An 18063-nucleotide genomic window follows, 5' to 3' on the forward strand; every position below is an offset into this window, starting at 1 on the left:
CGGGGTTTCCTGGTTGGAGCAGATGGGAGTTGGAGTCCCACACCTGCAGGGCCACAGGCTCTGCATCCTTGACCTCATGGATGCTCTAAACCAGCCTCCTCCAGTCTGATGATTTCCAGATGTTGAGGACTACAAACCCCATCAGCCCCGGCCAGCATGCCCAGTAGACAAGGATTCTGGTGGCTCTCGTTAGTCTGCAAAATCAAGAGGGCACCACTGCCGGTGTGGAAAAACACCTGGAGGTGAGGAATAACAGGACAGGTACCCAGACTTGTCTCAAACAAATACAGTGGGCAGTCACGGGATAGAGCACTGGCTGCCAATTAGTTTCCGGGCCCAGTTCAAAGCGCTGGTTTTGACCTATAAAGACTTACACAGCTCAGGAGCTCAATACCTTAAGGAACGTCTGTCTCCATTTGAACCAACCCGAACACTGAGTTTGTAATCTCTATATCCCCACCTCCTTGAGAGGTCTGGAGGGTGTGCTGATGACATTGAATTAAAATGAAGGGGTTCTAGCAATAAGAGATAAAAATTTGAAATTTGGGAGGTAAAATAAATAAGGATAAAGTAGTAGGATACGAATTTGCTGAACTAATTGTTAAAAAGGGATATAAAAAAGGGAGGCATGAGGAAGTCAGGAAAATAAGTTAATTGAAGATGAATAATTGGAAAAGAGTGATTTGTGTTTTTCTTATTCTACTTTTTGAGTGTTGATTGTCTTTTTGTTTTCTTGTTAAACGTTTGTATTTTATGTATCGTGAAAGTTTGTATTGTTGTGTTTTATATTTATTTTGTGTTTTTATTGTTCTACTTTTTTATTGTTAAACTTAATAAAATATTATTTAAAAAAAAAGAGAGAGGTCTGGAGGGTAGCAGCATGAGACGGGGCCTTTTCTGCAGTGGCTCCGCAACTATGGAACATTCTCCCCAGAAAGGTGAAAATACCAAGGCCTTTGGTTACTGAATAATCTATGGCCTGTTAAACGTGCAAGAGACTCTTAATATATGATTACATGATTATTATGCTGTGTGTTATGTTTTCATTATTATGCTGGGTAAATTACGTTCTTAATGTTGTACACGGCCCTGGGACCTTTGGATAAAGGGAGGTATATAAATTGAATAAATATTGTAGTAACCTGGCTGCAGTATAAAAGCTGGTTCACACATTCGTGTTTCCCAGTTGATGAAAAGAAGGTAACTTGTAGATGTGAATGGGACCATCATTGCTCTGACACAAGGGAGGCAGTGCTCATACTACCCTGAACCATCACAAATACCCCCATGTTTCAGGGAAGGAGCTATCTCTGCGTGGAGAAGGTGTCAGCTTCGATCCTTGGAAGAAATAGTTTTGCTTTTTTTTACAAAGGATCCAGTATGAGACGACGGGAAAGGCTCTCCGCTCAGACCCTGGAGAGCCATATGGGGGCTTCAAACGGACACACAGCACTTCCCTCCAGCGGCCTCAGAGAAAACTACCGACGGGCGTGCGAACGTGTGAACCTGCGCCCTTGCTGCACTATGCGTAAGAGAAGCGCGCGTTTGCAGGACATGCGTTATGGGAAACGTTTCCATCTTGCCACGCAGCAGCGACACCTGCATGTTTCCAGGGCACGTAGGTCTGGTTCGTCACCTATACGCTAGTTTCTTGGCGGGGGAGCCGACCCGGCGTCTGTTAATCCGAATTAAGGACCGAGGGTGGGCGACACTTTTCCTCCTGCATTTGCCGCGACCCGATCGTGGGCGGGGAGCTTCGCCGTGGCGCGCCGAGGGGGCGCCCGAAGGACGGCTCCCCGCCTCCTCTCCCCTCCCCGCGGCCGTCCAGTGGGCGGGTCTCGGCGGCGCCGCGGCAGGAGAGGAGTGCGAGCGGCGGGCAGGCAGGACAGCAGGACGGCAGCGCGAGCGAGGCGCGGCGGCCGGAGCGCAAGGTGAGCCTCGCGGGGCAAGCGATCGCCCCGGGGAAGCGGTTGCACATTGCCAAGGCGGGAGAGGGATGCAGATCCGGAGCGGGCGGCCAGGCAGGCGAGCACCGAGGCAGCAAGCGCGGAATCCAGCGGGCAGCAGCTGCAGCAAATGTCCGGGGGTGCATCGCGCACGGCGGCCCGGGAGGAAGAGGGGCGGGACGGGCGAGCAGCCGCAGGCAGCCCCCACCGGTGCAACGAGGGGGAGCGCGCGGCGTGCAGAGCCGCGGAGGCGTGCAGCAGCAGCGTGCGCGCTGGGGGCTTGGCGGTGGGGAGTGCGCGCCGGGCGCCTTGCAAGCGCGAGGCTTTTGCAGCTGCACAAGGGCAGCGCGCCCGCTTGCTCTGCAAAGAGAGGCGCCCCTCGAAGCTGCAAGGCGCGCCCGCTCCCAGGCTCCGCAGCCGGGATGAGGATCGCCTGAGCGCCAGCAACAACGAGGTGCAGGTAGTTGCAGGTTCCCCTTAAATGATAGGCAGTATGGGGGGTGGGGGGAGTGATTAAAAAAGAGAGAGCGGTGCATAGCCCAGGGCTGGACCTCCGCGTAAGCCGCTTGTTAGAGACCTCGACGATTAAGCGGCATACAAATTTTGCAAAAGGGAGATGTGCAAATCTTCACGCGGCCAACCTGAGCATGGTCCCTTGGGGCAAAGGGTTCCTTCTCAGCCTCAGTGACTTGTCTGTAGAATGGGTGCCTCGGGGATCTCTTGCACGGTGGTTTGGAAAGGTCTTGCTGGTTCCCGGAGTCGGTGCTGGCAGCTTCAGTCCTTTGTGTGAAGAACAGGTGGAATTCTAGACTGGCACACTTTCTGTGAATCGAGAGTCAGCAGTTCTGACTGCAGGTATCCGGGGCTACCTTTACGATGTATCTTTAAAATAAAATTAAAAAATCCCGCTTAATGGATTCCTGCAAAAATGCTGGGTTTGCAGTACGGAAACTACCTTGTCGGGGCTTGTCGCTCTTGTGAGCGGCGTCAGATTTTTGCAAATCAAATTTGCATGCTGTTATATACATTAGAAATGCACAAGGCAGCTTGTGTTTTGCAGGGTTAGGCTAATTGATTTAAAAGGTTATCTGGCTAAACCGGGTGTCAATTTTTTAAATATATGTATTACATATTTTTATATATGTATAATATATATGTATAATACATTAATATGTATAATGGCAGGTAGCAGCTTAGAATGCCCCCCCCCCCCCGTTTTTCTTGAATAGAGGAAATAATGCTTTCAGTGGAACTTGATGTGACAGGTGGAAATCATTTTTTATCCTGGCCTTTAACACCTGTGACAGGTGTTTCCACCCTATTTCTGTGACTGTAATTTGTTTTAACTGTTTTCAATACCCCTTTCTAAAAAAAAACACCTTCCGAACTATTGTTCATTCATTTGCAAATAAATACCAATGTAATCAGATAACGAGGTAGTAGGATTGGGTAACATTTCTTTCACCCTGGGGTTGTGCTTGCAGAAATATATACAATAATGGCTGTCACTGCAACTCCCCCTTTCTCTCAGTGCAAGGACTGCTAAAAATGTTCTTTGCGCTATATGGCTTCATTCTGTGCTCTGGCTTTCTTCTCTGCCGCTGGCTGCTTTTTTTTTTTTTTTTTTTTTGCAGCTGGCTCCGTGTACCGAGTTCCGATCAAGACATGCAAAGACCTTCTCCTGTGGTCGTGTAGAATGGGTGGAGGTACTTAACATTGTTGTTGTTTAGTCGTGTCCGACTCTTCGTGACCCCATGGACCAGAGCATGCCAGGCACTCCTGTCTTCCACTTGGTCAAACTCACGTTGGTAGCTTCGAGAACACTGTCCAACCATCTCGTCCTCTGTTGTCCCCTTCACCTTGTGCCCTCCATCTTTCCCAACATCAGGGTCTTTTCCAGGGAGTCTTCTCTTCTCATGAGGTGGCCAAAGTATTGGAGCCTCAGCTTCAGGATCTGTCCTTCCAGTGAGCACTCAGGGCTGATTTCCTTAAGAATGGAGAGGTTGGATCTTCTTGCAGTCCATGGGACTCTCAAGAGTCTCCTCCAGCACCAGAATTCAAAAGCATCAATTCTTTGGCGATCAGCCTTCTTTATGGTCCACCTCTCACTTCCGTACATCACTAATTGGAAAACCATAGCTTTAACTATACGGACCTTTGTTGGCAAGGTGATGTCTCTGCTTTTTAAGATGCTATCTAGGTTTGCCATCGCCTTTCTCCCAAGGAGCAGGCGTCTTTTAATTTCGTGACTGCTGTCACGATCTGCAGTGATCATGGAGCCCAAAAAAGTAAAATCTCTCACTGCCTCCATTTCTTCCTCTTCTGTTTGCCAGGAGGTGATGGGCCCAGTGGCCATGATCTTCGTTTTTTTGATGTTGAGCTTCAACAGCTCCCATAGAGTCCTTCAACTAGAGGCGCCAGGTGTGGAAGCTGAGGTACTCTACATGCCAAGCATGTGTTCTGCCAGTGGGCCAGGGGTCCTCTGGCTGTTAGACAGCTGTTAAAACAGCTGCTCTAAACCAGCGTTTGAGGTGGGTGTACCAAAGGCTTAGCTCCCTTTATTCCTGCATTCCAGGGGGTTGGACTAGATGGCGGCTTGAGATTACTTCCAACTCTACAGTTCTATGATTTAAAAAGTACCCCCCAATAATATTTATTAAATTTCATACAAAGACATAACTTAAACATAACAGAAAAAGAAAAAACAATAATAAAAGAAAAGAAAAAAGATAATAGAGAAAATTAAATATTACAAACCTCCCATATACCACCACATACATAAATACAATAAGACTTAAAAATTAATTAGTTAAACTCCAACTTCATAAACATATGACTTGACTTCCTCTAATCTCTTCCAACTGAATTTCCTTGTAATTGAATGTAGCAGTTTCCAATATCATTAGTCCATATAACAATATTCCGGTTATAATCAAATTTCCTAACTTTTCTTATCCTTCTGTTTCTTATTTATTTATTTATTTATTTAATCCTAATTTAATCCTAGGCCTAATTAGTTCTTTCAAGTAATTACAAGTCTTTAATATTACAATATTTATTCAAATAGTCTTTAAATTTCTTCCAGTCTTCTTGATATTCCTCTTCTTTCTGGTCGCGGATTCTCCCGGTGAGATCAGCCAGCTCCATAAAGTCCATTATCTTCATCTGCCATTCTTCTACCTTTGGTAATTCTTGTGTTTTCCATTTTTTGGCTATTAAAATCTGTGCAGCAGTTGTGGCATACAAAAATACTTTTACATCTCTTTTGGGCAATTCAGAACCTATTATTCCAAGGAGAAAGGCCTCTGGTTTCTTCATAAATGTATATTTCATCATTTTTTAAAAATTCATTATAATTTTTTCCCCAGAAGTCTTTTACCTTCTTTTTTTTTTAAGAGTGACTTTTCCTCTTGCAATGTGCTTGCAATTTTTAATAATAATGATAAATGAAGGGGGGGTGGGGTGGGCATCCGGAATTGTTATTATTTGATTCCACCCACCACTGAACCCAATGGTGTTTCCATTTCATGTATACATGCAGAACCCGGGAATCTAACCCTCCGCACAAGTGGGGAGACGCCTGTACTGTTGCTATCACGAATTATTTGTAAGGGCACAGTGATCTCAACGAAATGCTCTTAGAGTAATCGGATGTTTGGGATGAACCTGAGGCTTTGCTGCAAATCTTGGTTCTCTGCGGAAAACTCTCCCTCCTTCCTTCCACCCACTTTTAGAAGTACAGTGGTACCTTGGGGTACTTACGGTAATTCATTCCGGAGGTCCGTTCTTAACCCGAAACTGTTCTTAAACTGAAGCACCACTTTAGCTAATGGAGCCTCCTGCTGCCACCACCATGCGATTTCTGTTCTCATCCTGAAGCAAAGTTCTTAATCTGAAGCACTATTTCTGGGTTAGCGGAGTCTGTAACCTGAAGTGTATGTAACCTGAAGCGTATGTAACCCAAGGTACCACTGTATCACAATGGCATTTGCGGTTGAAGGGCTTCGCCCGTAGGTAGCGCCCGCGAAATGCTGAAGACATGTGCTTGGCGATTTATGCTGCAGTTGCTATGGAAAGGGAAGGGAAGACTATAAATAAGCATCCCTCGTGCAGCGCAGCTCGCGTTTTTGAAGCAGAAAGCCGTGGGTGCTAGCAAGAAAGCGCCTATATGACGTTTGTGTCGCAAACGGGGTTTGGGTTCCCATGAAGTAGACATCCCTTCCTGTCCACCGCACCAGGGCATATATATTTTTGCAGAACCTGAGCTTTCTTCAGGAGTTTGTTGATGGTGGGGATGACTCGTCCTCTCTGCTGCAGAGAGCCTTCTCGGTAGTGGCGCCCGCCTTGTGAAAGGCCCTTCTGTCAAATATAAAACAGATAAACGACTACAGTGGACCCACCGGATACAAATTAAATTTGTTCCAGGGGTCCGTCTGCATCCCGAAAAGTCTGTAGGCAGAAGCACAGCTTCTGTGCGCGCAGAGCGCATGTGCGCACGGCAAAACGCAGAAGTATACACTTCTGGGTTTGCAACATTCGTAATCCGAAAGTTACGTATCCAGAGCAGTCCTTAACTAGAGGGTCTACTGTATGTGACTTTTAGAAGACATCTGAAGGCAGCCTTGTATAGGAGAGTTTTTAAGGTTTGATGCTTTATTATGTTTTTATATCTGTTGGAAGCTGGAGTCGGGGTTTGATGCAATTCTCCACAAGATAAGTCATCTGAACTAGGCAGATGTTTAACTTATCATCAAAATGGCAACTGGACATTCCATTTTGGCCACTGTAACTTTGGTTTAATACCTTTTGATGCCTTGCTTATACAGTTGTACCTTGGTTTTCGAACAGCTTCGTTCTCAAACGTTTTGGCTCCCGGGCGTCGCAAACCCGGAAGTAACTATTCTGGTTTGCGAACTGTTTTTGGAAAACAAACATCCAACAGGGCTTCCGCTGCTTCTGAATCGCTGCAGAAGCTTCCTGCCGCCAATCAGAAGCCGCACTTTGGTTTCCGAACGTTTTAGAAGTCGAATGAACTTCCGCAACGGTTTCCATTCGACTTCCAAGGTACAACTGTATACCTGAGTTTCTAACACTGCTCTCCTCCACTGTATTTTCTGTTTACGGCTATATTCAATAGAGATGTAAACTTGGGGCCCCTACGGTCAAACCCAATACCTGCCTTCAGAGGTGGTTAAAAATAAAAAATAAAAATAAAGCACTTCTCCCTGCAAAGCAATCTGATTTTTTTGGAGCATTAATTTGTGTGGGCACCCTGAGTACAGTGCAATATTACTTTCCCCCGTTTTTCTCTCCCCCCCCCCTTGCAGGTGCTCACAAAGCAATCCCATCAATGAGGAAAGTCGTTGCGTTTTATAACCCAAGGGATGCTAATTGGGAAATGGACCAAAAGGCAATAAGAAGCAGACTTGGAAGGACACAGGGATGCCTCTCCCTGAACCAGTTTATGAAGATGGCCTTCTTTGTAGTTGCTTGCATGCAAAACCCCTGATTGGGAAAAGGCACGTATATTTGCAAGTGGATGTTGTCTCCCGGGGCTGTCGTTAATGGAGCAGGGCCAGTCTCTGTGATTATCCAAAATCTATTTTAAACTATTAAAGCGCCACGCTTCTGATGAAAGAGTATCGCCCATCGCACCGAGAGATGATTAAAATTGATGCTCAGAGGCGTCGGGCAGAGAGTTCTTCAGTAAGAGACACGGAGGGGGGTCAAAACACCCTGCTGTCAGAAAAAGAAAAACCTCACTCTTTTAAAAAACAAAAAACACTAAGCGAAAGAGAAACCTGCCTTCAGGTGTCCATCAAAAGATGTTTTTGTAAAAAATAGAATAAAATAGATAGGTCATCTTGAGGTCGTGAGAAGACATCTCAAGGGATGGTTTGTTGAGTTTGATAACAGCATATCAGTGCTGCGGATGAAAAGGAGCTCAACAGTCGTCTCCTCTCTGCAGGGAATTGTGGTTCTAAAGATTTTGTCAATACACTTCCCAAACTACAATTCCAAGTATTCACAACTGCTATAAAACTGATACGTTTGTGGTGTGGATCTGCCATAAGGATGTCTTCCCTCTGAAACGATAGCTAAGGGACAGGGATTTAAGAATGGAGGATGCAACGAAAGAAATTCAGACAGAGAGTATGCAAGAACCGGAAGCCTCAAATGCGGAAAAGCCTTTCCTTCCACACGAGAGCCCGGCCCAAAAGGCCTCCACGATTTGCTTTAAGAAAAGGAAGAAGTCCTACGCAACAGAGAAAGACGAGGATCGTGAATCTGTAATCCGAAAGGCTACAAACCAGCTCTCCAACTCTGGGCAAAGTCAAATGGAGGCTTCAGATCTATCGTGGACGTCAGGAGGGGCCTGGTTGTCCTTCAAGCGGCTTGTGACAATGAGGAGGAGGTCCAAATCCGCTTTGAAGAAACAAGCGCAGTCTGGTTCCCGTGTGCAGCTGGAGACGAATGTGGAAAATTCTGGTGCCAAGGAGCGCACCAGCTCCAACCATAAAATTCCCTGCCTAAGGTTCTGTAGAAGCAAGAAGTCCTGCCAGGCTGAAATAACAGAGGAGGGGGATCACGGCGAGAAAGCCAGCGAAGGGGCGAGCATTGTGGATAACAAAAGGAACAGTGAACCGGAGTCTGTGTCTGTGGAAGGTCCTCTGAACGCTGACCAGTCCCCCAGCGGTGCCCTTGAGGGCGACAGGGGGGTTGTAAACAACTCTGAAGAGGTGGCTCCAGCCAGGCGAGAGGACGCTTTTTCAGAGATGAGTCCCGGTCCTGACCAATACACAGACTTTACAGCTCAGTCAGAAATTATCCACTCCGAAACAGTCCTGGAAACAGAACAGGAGAAGCAACTCTTCCAGCTGCATCACGGAAGCCTCTATGGGGAACCTGAAGAAGTGAGAAACGAGAGGTTTGATTTTGAGGGAGAGGTGGGCTCCCTGCTTGCCCAGGACCTGCCAGAAAGCCAACCCAACGTCTTGGAAGGAGAAGACTCCAAGAACTCTCCTGCCAAAGAGGCTGAGTTGGAACAATCTGGGGAGGATGTTGTGCCGGAGATGGACGGTGCCAAGGAAGGCGATTCGGTTGAAGTGATGCTGCATTGCAGTCTGCCTGTGTCCAAAGACGAGGCTTCACAGGAGCCAAATTGTCCCGTCCAGGAAGTGGAATCCGACGAAAACAAGCTTGCGATGCCTGGGGCGGGCATTGTGATCATGATCACAGAAGCGGAGGCCTTCCAGGAGGAAGAGGAAGAGGAACCCAGCTATAGCTGCGAAACGTTTTCCTTTCCGCAAGCCAGCAAACAGAAAGCAAAGAAGAAGACCAGCAAAGGCCCCGATTCCAGGTCAGGGAGGGAAGGCAAGACGTGTCCGCAGGACCAGCCGCCTTTGGGTGCCAATGACCAGGAGCCCTGGGCTTCAGAACAATACGAGGTGCTTCTGATTGAAACGGCCGCCTCACTTGTGAAGGCGGCCATCCAGTCGTCCATCGAGCAGCTTGTGAATGAGATGGCTCTGGAGCAGAATAAACAAAACAGTTTTCTATGATAAGGTCACCGGAGCTCCCTGGTGGTCTTTGGCCGGGCCCTGCCATCAGACTTCCACAAGTACTGTAGCGGATTCTGAGCACCGAGGAAAAGGTGCAAGGGACCTGCTGTTTAAGTGGCTTGGCTGAATTTTCTGCATCATGTGCCAAAACTACCTGTCCTCGCCTTATAGGTCAATCCAGTATTAATGCCATAGGAAGGGGGAAGGAAGTCCTACAATATTTGAACTCAACATGAAAGACATCGGATGAAACCCCGAGTTAAATTGCAGTACTCGCTGCGATTAGCTTAATTTTGCATGTCAGTGAGACGAATGTATCATGTACGTAAAAAAAGGATTTTTGGAAGGGTGGGCCCTGTGCTGCATGGTGACGTGTTAATGGCTTGTTCTGCGTAGTAGAGCTAGGAGAGCAAGAAGCCACCTCTTCTTTCCCATGTCCATTTATTTCCCTTACTTAGAACCAAGTTGTTCGATTCCCATTATTGCCAAATGCTTGAAGAAGCCCTACGTTAATCAAATTTAACACCCGCTAAATTGCTTTTGGTTAAGTTGCTGTTAGAGGCAAGTTGTTGAACTGGGATCAATTTACAGAACAGTGAATGAAGGATGCACACGTTGAAACTGGCAAGCAAGACGTTTTTATCGGAGGTCTTGCAGAGGCCTTAAGAGCCATATTAGCAAAACTTCAGTGTTCATTTAGAAAAGTGTAACTTTCTAGAGCCTTTCGGCACTGTTTTTGCTCAGAATAAATGTTTCGTTTTCAGAGACTTGGAGCTCACTTGATCTTCCAAAGGGAAAGCAGCAAATCTCACTGAGTACAGATTAAAACTATCGTCAAATATCAGGTGGTGTAAGTAAGGGATCGGAAATAAGACTCCTAATGCCATTATACAAATCTGTGACGCGGTCAGTTCTTGGAATGCAATATGCAATTCTGGTTGCCGTACCTGAACCAAGGATATTGTAGAGCTGCAGGAGAGGTCAACCAAAATGATAATGGCGGTGCAGTCTGTTTCCTAGGCAGAAAGGCTGCAAAACTTGAGCCTTTATATATATTTAAAGAGGCTTTTTTAAAATTCAAAGAATAATTAAACTGTTCCTCCTAAGGCTTGGTTTCTAGACCCTTGATCATTTCGGTCACCCTCCTCTGCACATTTTCCAGCTCGTCAATATCCTTCTTAAACTGTGGCACGCAGAACTAAACACTACTGTAATGATAAAAAGGATTTGCTGGAGTGTTTCTGAGGAGATCCAGCAAGCTAGGGCACTGCTTTGGCGCTTAACCGTTTTCAAAGGCAAGGGCTCCATCTACTCCTTAGTTTTCCTTAGGTCCACATAGGTTACTCTTGCACAAGTGCAAGAATGAATCATGCCTACCCATTTATTTCAGGAAAGAATATATTCCTCAAGCCATTTGAAGTTCAGGAAGCCTGTGGAACGTCCCCAGAAGAGTGAGTTTTTTTCTGGGAGATCAAGGATGGAGAACATTTTCAAGCTGTGGGCCACGTCTCCACATAGGAAGGGGCCACATGTGGAGGTGGGCGGAGCCAGAGACAAAAGTGGGTGGAGGAATAACGTGACACTTAACCTTTGCTGGCTAGATTCCAACCATGCAAATAATTGAGAGGTTGCTACACCTGCAGATATAGGCATCCAATAGGCATTGTCCCAGTTAAACACTTGAGGGGATGCAAAAGGTTCTGGTAGGGGTTGTTACCTGGTGATAGGACTAGACCTAAGGAAGGGTCCTGAGGGCAAGAGAAATGTGGCCTAGGGGGCCACATTTAGCTGCGAAAGGTGTTCCTGGGGCTGCCATCAAGAGTGTCATTCGTTCAGTATTGCTGGAGTTGTCATAAAGTAGTACCTGCACATAACATTTGTGGTAAGTAATAAAGGCTATGGGATTGTTTTCTGGAGCTGACTGTTAAATATGATGTCAATCCAGGTGAACTTGGGAGTTTGCAGCTGCTCAGACCTACACAGTGTTGGTCCGTAGGCATTGCACCGTCTCCAGAAGTTAACCAAACCTCCTGCATACATAGCAGTGGGCAATGCAAGGAGTGACCCTGAGCCTTCTTGGTGTCGATTCTAGTCACCCCCTTCCCAAAACTGGGAGAAAAATGAAAATGGCTGCAGAGAATTGGGCAGTTCATAAAATTCACTGAAAAATTGTATTTAAAACACACAATTCTTGATTGGCACATAATTATAGGCAAAAAGGATAGTGGAAGTTGTGCAAAGGAGAACCTGAAGCTGATCTCATTTTGTCAGCACCCAAACAGTATTTAATTCAGGTCCAGTGTATGTGTTTATAAAAATCACATGGTACAGCCCTATTAAGCTGGGACTGTACCACTTCAGAATGGAGGTCAATTTTTGGTTGGGGTATTGCGTACTTGATTGCTCCAGTTTCAGCCTTGGCTACTCCCTGGTGATCTACTTTTCTAGGTGCATGGAATATGGTTCTGGTCTTTGCTTTAAGTGAGAGAATCCTAGAATTGTCGAGTTGGAAGGGACCCTGAGGATCATCTAGTCCAACCCCCTGCAATGCAGGAATATGCAGCTGCCCCATTTGCGGATTGAACCAGCAACCTTGGCATTTTTAGCACGACGCTCTAACCAGCTGAGCTCTCCAGTCCTGCAATCCCAAATCTGCCTTCTGAAATGGCACAGCTTTGGAGGTTAGAAATCCTGCACCAAGGCTAGCAACAGCCCTTTCTCTCTCCCCCAAAATAATCCATTAATGTCCCCGACTTCCTTTCCTTTAAAGAGGCTTGGTCTTCGGTGCGATCCTGTGCATGTCAACTCAAGTTTTATGTCCAGGGTTTACTCTCGGGTAAGGCAGGGGACACGGGTGGCGCTGTGGGTTAAACCACAGAGCTTAGGACTTGCCGATCAGAAGGTCAGCGGTTCGAATCCGCGCGACGGGGTGAGCTCCTGTTACTCGGTCCCTGCTCCTGCCCACCTAGCAGTTCGAAAGCACATCAAAGTGCAAGTAGATAAATAGGTACCACTCCGGTGGGAAGGTAAACGGCGTTTCCGTGCACTGCTCTGGTTCGCCAGAAGCGGCTTAGTCATGCTGGCCACATGACCCGGAAGCTGTACGCCGGCTCCCTCGGCCAGTAAAGCGAGATGAGCGCCGCAACCCCAGAGTCGGTCACGACTGGAACTAATGGTCAGGGGTCCCTTTACCTTCACCTTTAAGGTAGGGTGGCAGATCCACATACTCTGCCCCTTTCTGCTGCTGGCGATGAACAATTCATATTGGAGATAAATTGTTGGTTGATTTATTTCACGTACCACGCTGCATGCATCACCCCTCCTTTTTTTCCTTACAGCTTTTGTCACGTATAAAGGTAAGCATACAAGAGAGAAGGGAGCAGCTCAAAGGTGTGTGCGCGCGAAGTAATACAAAAGAAAAGGAGCTAAACAATGAAACTGAAGCTATTCCTTGCCTCTCCACTTTCATTGTGATTACACAAAAGAGAACTGCAGAAAGAAAAACGAGGCGGCTCTGGAAGAAGCCTCGGGAAACAGCAGAGAAAGATGGAAATCAGAAGGCAACATTTGCTCTCAAGCTGCTTGGAACCAATATAGACACCCTGGCCCCGATCCTTAGCAGGTGCTACTATTGTTGTCTAGGGGTCTGTACAGCTAGGCTGCAACATAGCAAACCTTTTGGTTATATGAATGCAGGAGAATCGCCTAATCTAAAACAATCCATTTGGGTTTTGTGTGTGTTCCCGCCTGGGTCAATGGCTTCTCGCTTCGTTTAGTTTGCTTTGGTTTTGATTACTTTAGGACACTCCCTTTCTATTTTTGGGCGGTGCTATTTTCCGTTTTGAGTTTCACAATACGCCTCTTCGGGTGCTCTATTTTTTCAGTCATAAACATCCCTACAAATAAATTGTGGGGAGCGCAACAAATAGAGAACTAGTGAATTTGCAGCAAGATTTTTTAATCAGCAAGGGGAAAGGTCCGTTCTTTTTGCTTGCTCTCCTTTTCCAATTGCACCCTGATCTGGGATAAGTCAGATGTGGATTTGCACTTGCAAATGTGGGGCATCTTTGTTTCGAAATATTTTTACTCTGCCCTCCAGTGGAAAAGGGTTGCGTCAGGTCGATTATATGGGACTCTGGAGATAATGCATCTTCTTTAGAGGGCAACGTGTATTACAGTGGTACCTCAGGTTACATACGCTTCAGGTTACAGACTCCGCTAACCCAGAAATAGTGCTTCAGGTTAAGAACTTTGCTTCAGGATAAGAACAGAAATTGTGCTCCGGTGGCGCAGCGGCAGCAGGAGGCCCCATTAGCTAAAGTGGTGCTTCAGGTTAAGAACAGTTTCGGGTTAAGAACGGACCTCCGGAACGAATTAAGTACTTAAGCCGAGGTACCACTGTACTTGCTTCAAAATGGTGGTGAGCAAGCCCTCTTGTGTTGGGGGGCCTGTCTGCTCATTCTGCTGAGTGGAGCCGTGGACCTCTCTGCCCTAAAAGCGCCACTGCCTAAAGGGGACAGCACAAAAGGAAGAAGGGATGAGGTGGGGAAAGGAAAACAAGACACGCGGTTTGGGAGGCGGGGGTTATCAAGAAGAATCCAGCAGGAAAAGAGCGCTCAGAACTCAAGACTGCATTTCCTTGCCATTACAGTCCAAAAGAAAAGCTTTCAAGTATTTCCCACCTTCAGTAAAAACACATCTTTCTAAAAAAAAAAAAATGTCTTTCCCGCCTCCTCTTCATGCTCTTCTGACATGTGTTTCAAAATTCCCTCATAAATCTGAGTGACTCACCTTGTGTGTCAGAGAATTGTTGCAGAAGAACAGTGGGAGGCGTGGAACGGGTGTGTATGTGTGGAATAACAAAAGGCCTTTTAGTTGAGTTTACAACTGGCAAGTTCACATTTTAATTTGAGAAAAGAACATTGTTTGCGCCTTGCTGCCACCTGCTGGCTGATCAAGTTCTGACACGTAATAAATCTGACAAGAAGACAAAAGCTAGAGGTGAGGACTTTTTGCTTGCGTTCACAGAGAAACCTGGGCCAAATCCAGAACTATACCTCTTCCTACCACACCTCCTGCTTTGCTGCATATGCCAGGCCTTTGGTCCAATTCAGCCAAACGCTTTTGAGTGTGGTTTTATGGTGAAAATCTCCTGGAAGCTGCTTTGAGACAACCTACTAAAAGGACCAAGAGCCCCTCCAATGCTCTGGGCAAACCAACCACGAGATCAGAGTTTTTCTACAGGAAAATAGAAAGCACGAGCCGATGGAAGATTCAGAAGATTTTGGTTTTATTCCTCAATTTTTTGTAAAAATAAAAAAAGTGAATAACTTAAATGGGCTGGGAGTCTTTGGGAGCAAACAGAGAATCTACAGGTTGTGCTGTAACGGGGAAGAAATCTATCTTAAGCAACGTTAAAAACAAATAAGTGGGTCAGCAACTAATATGAAATAGTGCGATGAGAAAAAAAACTCACACAGGACTATCTAAAGCTAGCAAGGGCAGAGCTTTTTATTGCACCAATCTGCTGGTAAGATTCCATGCCCCTTTCTGGCTAAACTGGAAAACTTGTAGGGCTGGGACAGAATCAAGGAATCTCAAGAGTTGGAAGGGACCACGAGGGTCATCTAGTCCAACCCCCAAAATGCTCAGGGTTGTGGGTTCAAGCCCCACATTGGGCAAGAGATTCCTGAACAGCCTTAGCGTTCCTAAGGCTGCGTGATTTCCCAGACTTCCAAAAACTGACAAACTTGCGCCTTTTTCTCCTGAATTGAAGGAACACACCACTTACATGTGAAAAGATTTTTCCAAGCAGTGTTGGAGAACCTCAGACCTAGAGGGACAAATGCAGGATTCTGCACCTCTCTTGAGTGTATAGAAACATGAATTTGGAATGGGTGGGCTGTAGGCTACATCTATCCATTGCTCTGCCTGCTTTTAACCTGATCTTGTTCATCACTTCCTTTGCTGTCTCCAAAAGGTTCCCCAGAGGGACCAATTCTATGTGTTTCTGCAGGAGTCACCGATTTGAGACAAGCCTCGTGGACAGCAACTCATCCAGAGGGGCGACGAGAGGCTTCCCCTGAGGCTGGGCAGTCTTGTAACCATCTCTGCATCGCAGGTTGAACTACCCAATCACACCTGATGAGCAGGTGCCACAAAATCAGCCTCCCGGGTGGAAGCTCTTTGGGAGGGTGTGAGGCCAGAACGGGGAAGCCTGCAGAGATGCAGCAGGGGCAGCCGAAACTCAATCCAGGTGCAGCCTCAAAAGTGGCTTCAGGGCACGACTGCTCCTGGCCACTTTATTTACTCTTTCTATACACTGGCGATAGCCCTATATAACAAACTCTACAGGCTATTCCATCTGCAAGAATGCTGGGGCTAGCATAAAATGTGTTGTTATGTGAACACATGGAACTGCCATAGAGGGAATGAGATCTCTGGCCCTGCTGTTTTCCTCAGTCTCTGAAAGGGATATTTCCTGGGTCTGAAATCTAGTCAAGGGCATGCAGGATCCACTGGAGGGACATTGCTAGAGAACCACTGTCAAAGGGGCTCATCACAGAGTAGGGTTTCCCAAACTTGTGCCTCCAGCTGTTTTTGGACTACAATTCCCAACATCCCCGACCTGCTCGCTAGGGATGATGTGAGTTGTAGTCCAAAAACTGCTGGAGACCCAAGTTTGGGGAAACCCTGTTTGAAGTCCATCTGCAGGTGTGGTTTGCATTCAAACCACTCCTGCAATTGGGCAAAGCAGGGCTTGCTGATGGCAGCAATCAGCTCTGACAGTAAGTTCCTCTTGCAAAAGAAAACACGTGTGAGCGCACTATAAGCATGTCCGATTGTTCCTTTGAAGCTGCATTCTTATCTGTACCTACCTCTGACATCTCATATGATTTCAGGTGTGGGAGTGCACTCAATTTAGTTTGCATTTTGCAGCAATGCACAGCCATGTCACCTGCCCCTTACCATGTGGTCTCCCCAGTGCATACGTTACTGGAGAAGCGTGAGAAACAGCCGCGCAACCGAGTCCATGAGACAACCCAGAACAGGGCTTTCAGTCTGCCGATTCCTATTTTGCAAGAAGACAGAAAACACCTTCAGCGACAACGAGAGAGACGTTGAAAGGAGTGCAGGAATTCACAGGCAAAAAACGCACACAGGAAAAAGGAAAGGAGCTATTCAACCAGTATGGTGTCAATACTCTCTTGGGAGAGGTCAGGATCCGGCGCGTTATGCGAATCCGCGTGAGCTTGCGAGAGGGCGGTGCTCTTCACTGGAGTCCAGCTGCTCCCAAGCAGCTGAAATTTGGGGGCTGCCGAGCCGCCCAGCCTCTGGCACCGGCCCAGCTTGAAGTGTTTGCCTTTGTGGGTGTACATGTGCTCGAGCAGCTGGCTCTTGCGAAGGAACTTGTGGCCGCAAACCGCGCAGCTGATCTTCCTCTTCCGCGAGAAGGAAAAGTTGCAGTTCAGTTCCACCGGCTCAGAATCCTTGGAAACCAGAGACAGCTGGCCGATGGGCAGAGGCTCCAAGCTGCCGTGCGCCGGATGCTCCAGGTGGCGCTCGTCCTCTTTCCGGAGGAAGGAGCCCAGCCGGTGGCTTTCCGCGGCCTCGTGGTTTTCGTGCAGGGGCTGCAGCTGGCCAAGGTCGCTGCTTTCCAGGATCGAGGCCGGAACCCCAAACGGCAGCGATCCCGAGACGTGCGTGAAGAGGTGTTCGCGCAGATTGCTCCGGGATTCGAAGTGCTCCCCGCAGTACTGGCATAAATGGACCTTGAGGTTCGTCCTAGAAAAGGCCGGGCCGCTGACATCCGGGGACAACGAGGTGTGGCTCTGAGACACCACTTGTTCCGGGTCGCTTTTCTCCTGTTTTATAGTCACGGGAGCGTTTGGAAGCTCCTCTGCCGGCTTCACAGCCGGAGGGAGCGAAGGATGAGAAAGCTGCTGGTCCAAAGAGCCGTCGTCGAGCCCAATGGCCAACGAGAGCTGCAGCTGGGGGTGATCGCTTTGGCCGGCGGTTCTGCTCCCGAGGCTCGTCAAACTTTCCTTCGCCTGGAGGCCTCCCTTGACGGATTTGTGCGTGGTGGAGATCTGGATGCCGTACAGGTTCGAAGACTGCACGGACTCCGGCGACAGCATCTGATTCATTTCCACAGCCATGCGGGAAAGGTAGTCGGCGTGCAGGAAATGGATGCCTTCCTCCAGCCGGGTCTGGTTGACGATCTGTTTGGGTCCTTTGCCAGTGTACATTATATGCAGCAAGTAGCTGAATATGTCAGGTTGGATATCTGTTGGCTGGATCTTTATGCAGTCGCTGCTTGAAACAAAAGAGGAACGTTAGGGAAGCGGATTGCAGCCGTTAAGAGTGAAGACAAACATAGCAACGAAGAATCCAGAAGAACTTTAAAGACCAACACATTCACCGTGACATAAGCTTTTGTGGGTTTTAGTCAACGGCATTAGAAGTTTGAAGGGCTATCCTAAGTTGGCGTTTTTATATACACATGGGTACAAAGAAAAGTATGTGTGAGCAATGAGGGGAATGAAATTAAATAT

At 47.3% G+C, this 18063-nt stretch overlaps 2 protein-coding genes across 13 annotated transcripts in view; one reads left to right on the top strand and one right to left on the bottom strand.

The window, feature by feature from the left end:
• Positions 1-18063, bottom strand: part of ZBTB25 (zinc finger and BTB domain containing 25) — a 96889-nt gene that overhangs the window by 72483 nt on the left and 6343 nt on the right. For 4 of the 7 annotated variants that reach the window (XM_053406973.1, XM_053406793.1, XM_053406709.1 and 1 more), the window contains exon 3: positions 15237-17824. In XM_053406973.1, coding sequence (XP_053262948.1) covers positions 16687-17824 — 1138 coding nt within the window. In that variant the 3' untranslated portion in view covers positions 15237-16686. Of the gene's footprint in view, positions 1-15236; positions 17825-18063 lie in introns of those variants that run through there. The other 3 variants (XM_053407058.1, XM_053406879.1, XR_008332520.1) reach the window with 2 other exon arrangements.
• On the top strand, positions 1445-10275 carry AKAP5 (A-kinase anchoring protein 5). Of its 6 annotated transcripts, none has more exons than XM_053406171.1 (2): positions 1445-1528; positions 7274-10275. In XM_053406171.1, the coding sequence occupies exon 2, from the start codon at positions 8066-8068 to the stop codon at positions 9506-9508; it is 1443 nt and encodes a 480-aa protein (XP_053262146.1). In that variant the 5' UTR covers positions 1445-1528; positions 7274-8065; the 3' UTR covers positions 9509-10275. The 6 variants fall into 6 exon arrangements, with proteins under 6 accessions (XP_053262146.1, XP_053262223.1, XP_053261788.1 ...); XM_053406248.1 differs by lacking the exon at positions 1445-1528 and adding an exon at positions 1598-1618; XM_053405813.1 differs by lacking the exon at positions 1445-1528 and adding an exon at positions 1837-1931.

This window comes from Podarcis raffonei, chromosome 1 (assembly GCF_027172205.1).
Source record: "Podarcis raffonei isolate rPodRaf1 chromosome 1, rPodRaf1.pri, whole genome shotgun sequence".
Classification (NCBI taxonomy): domain Eukaryota; kingdom Metazoa; phylum Chordata; class Lepidosauria; order Squamata; family Lacertidae; genus Podarcis; species Podarcis raffonei.

Bases quoted from the DNA above. Each gene is read 5' to 3' on its own strand.
- AKAP5 (XM_053406171.1), top strand. From the start codon at position 8,066: ATGGAGGATGCAACGAAAGAAATTCAGACAGAGAGTATGCAAGAACCG.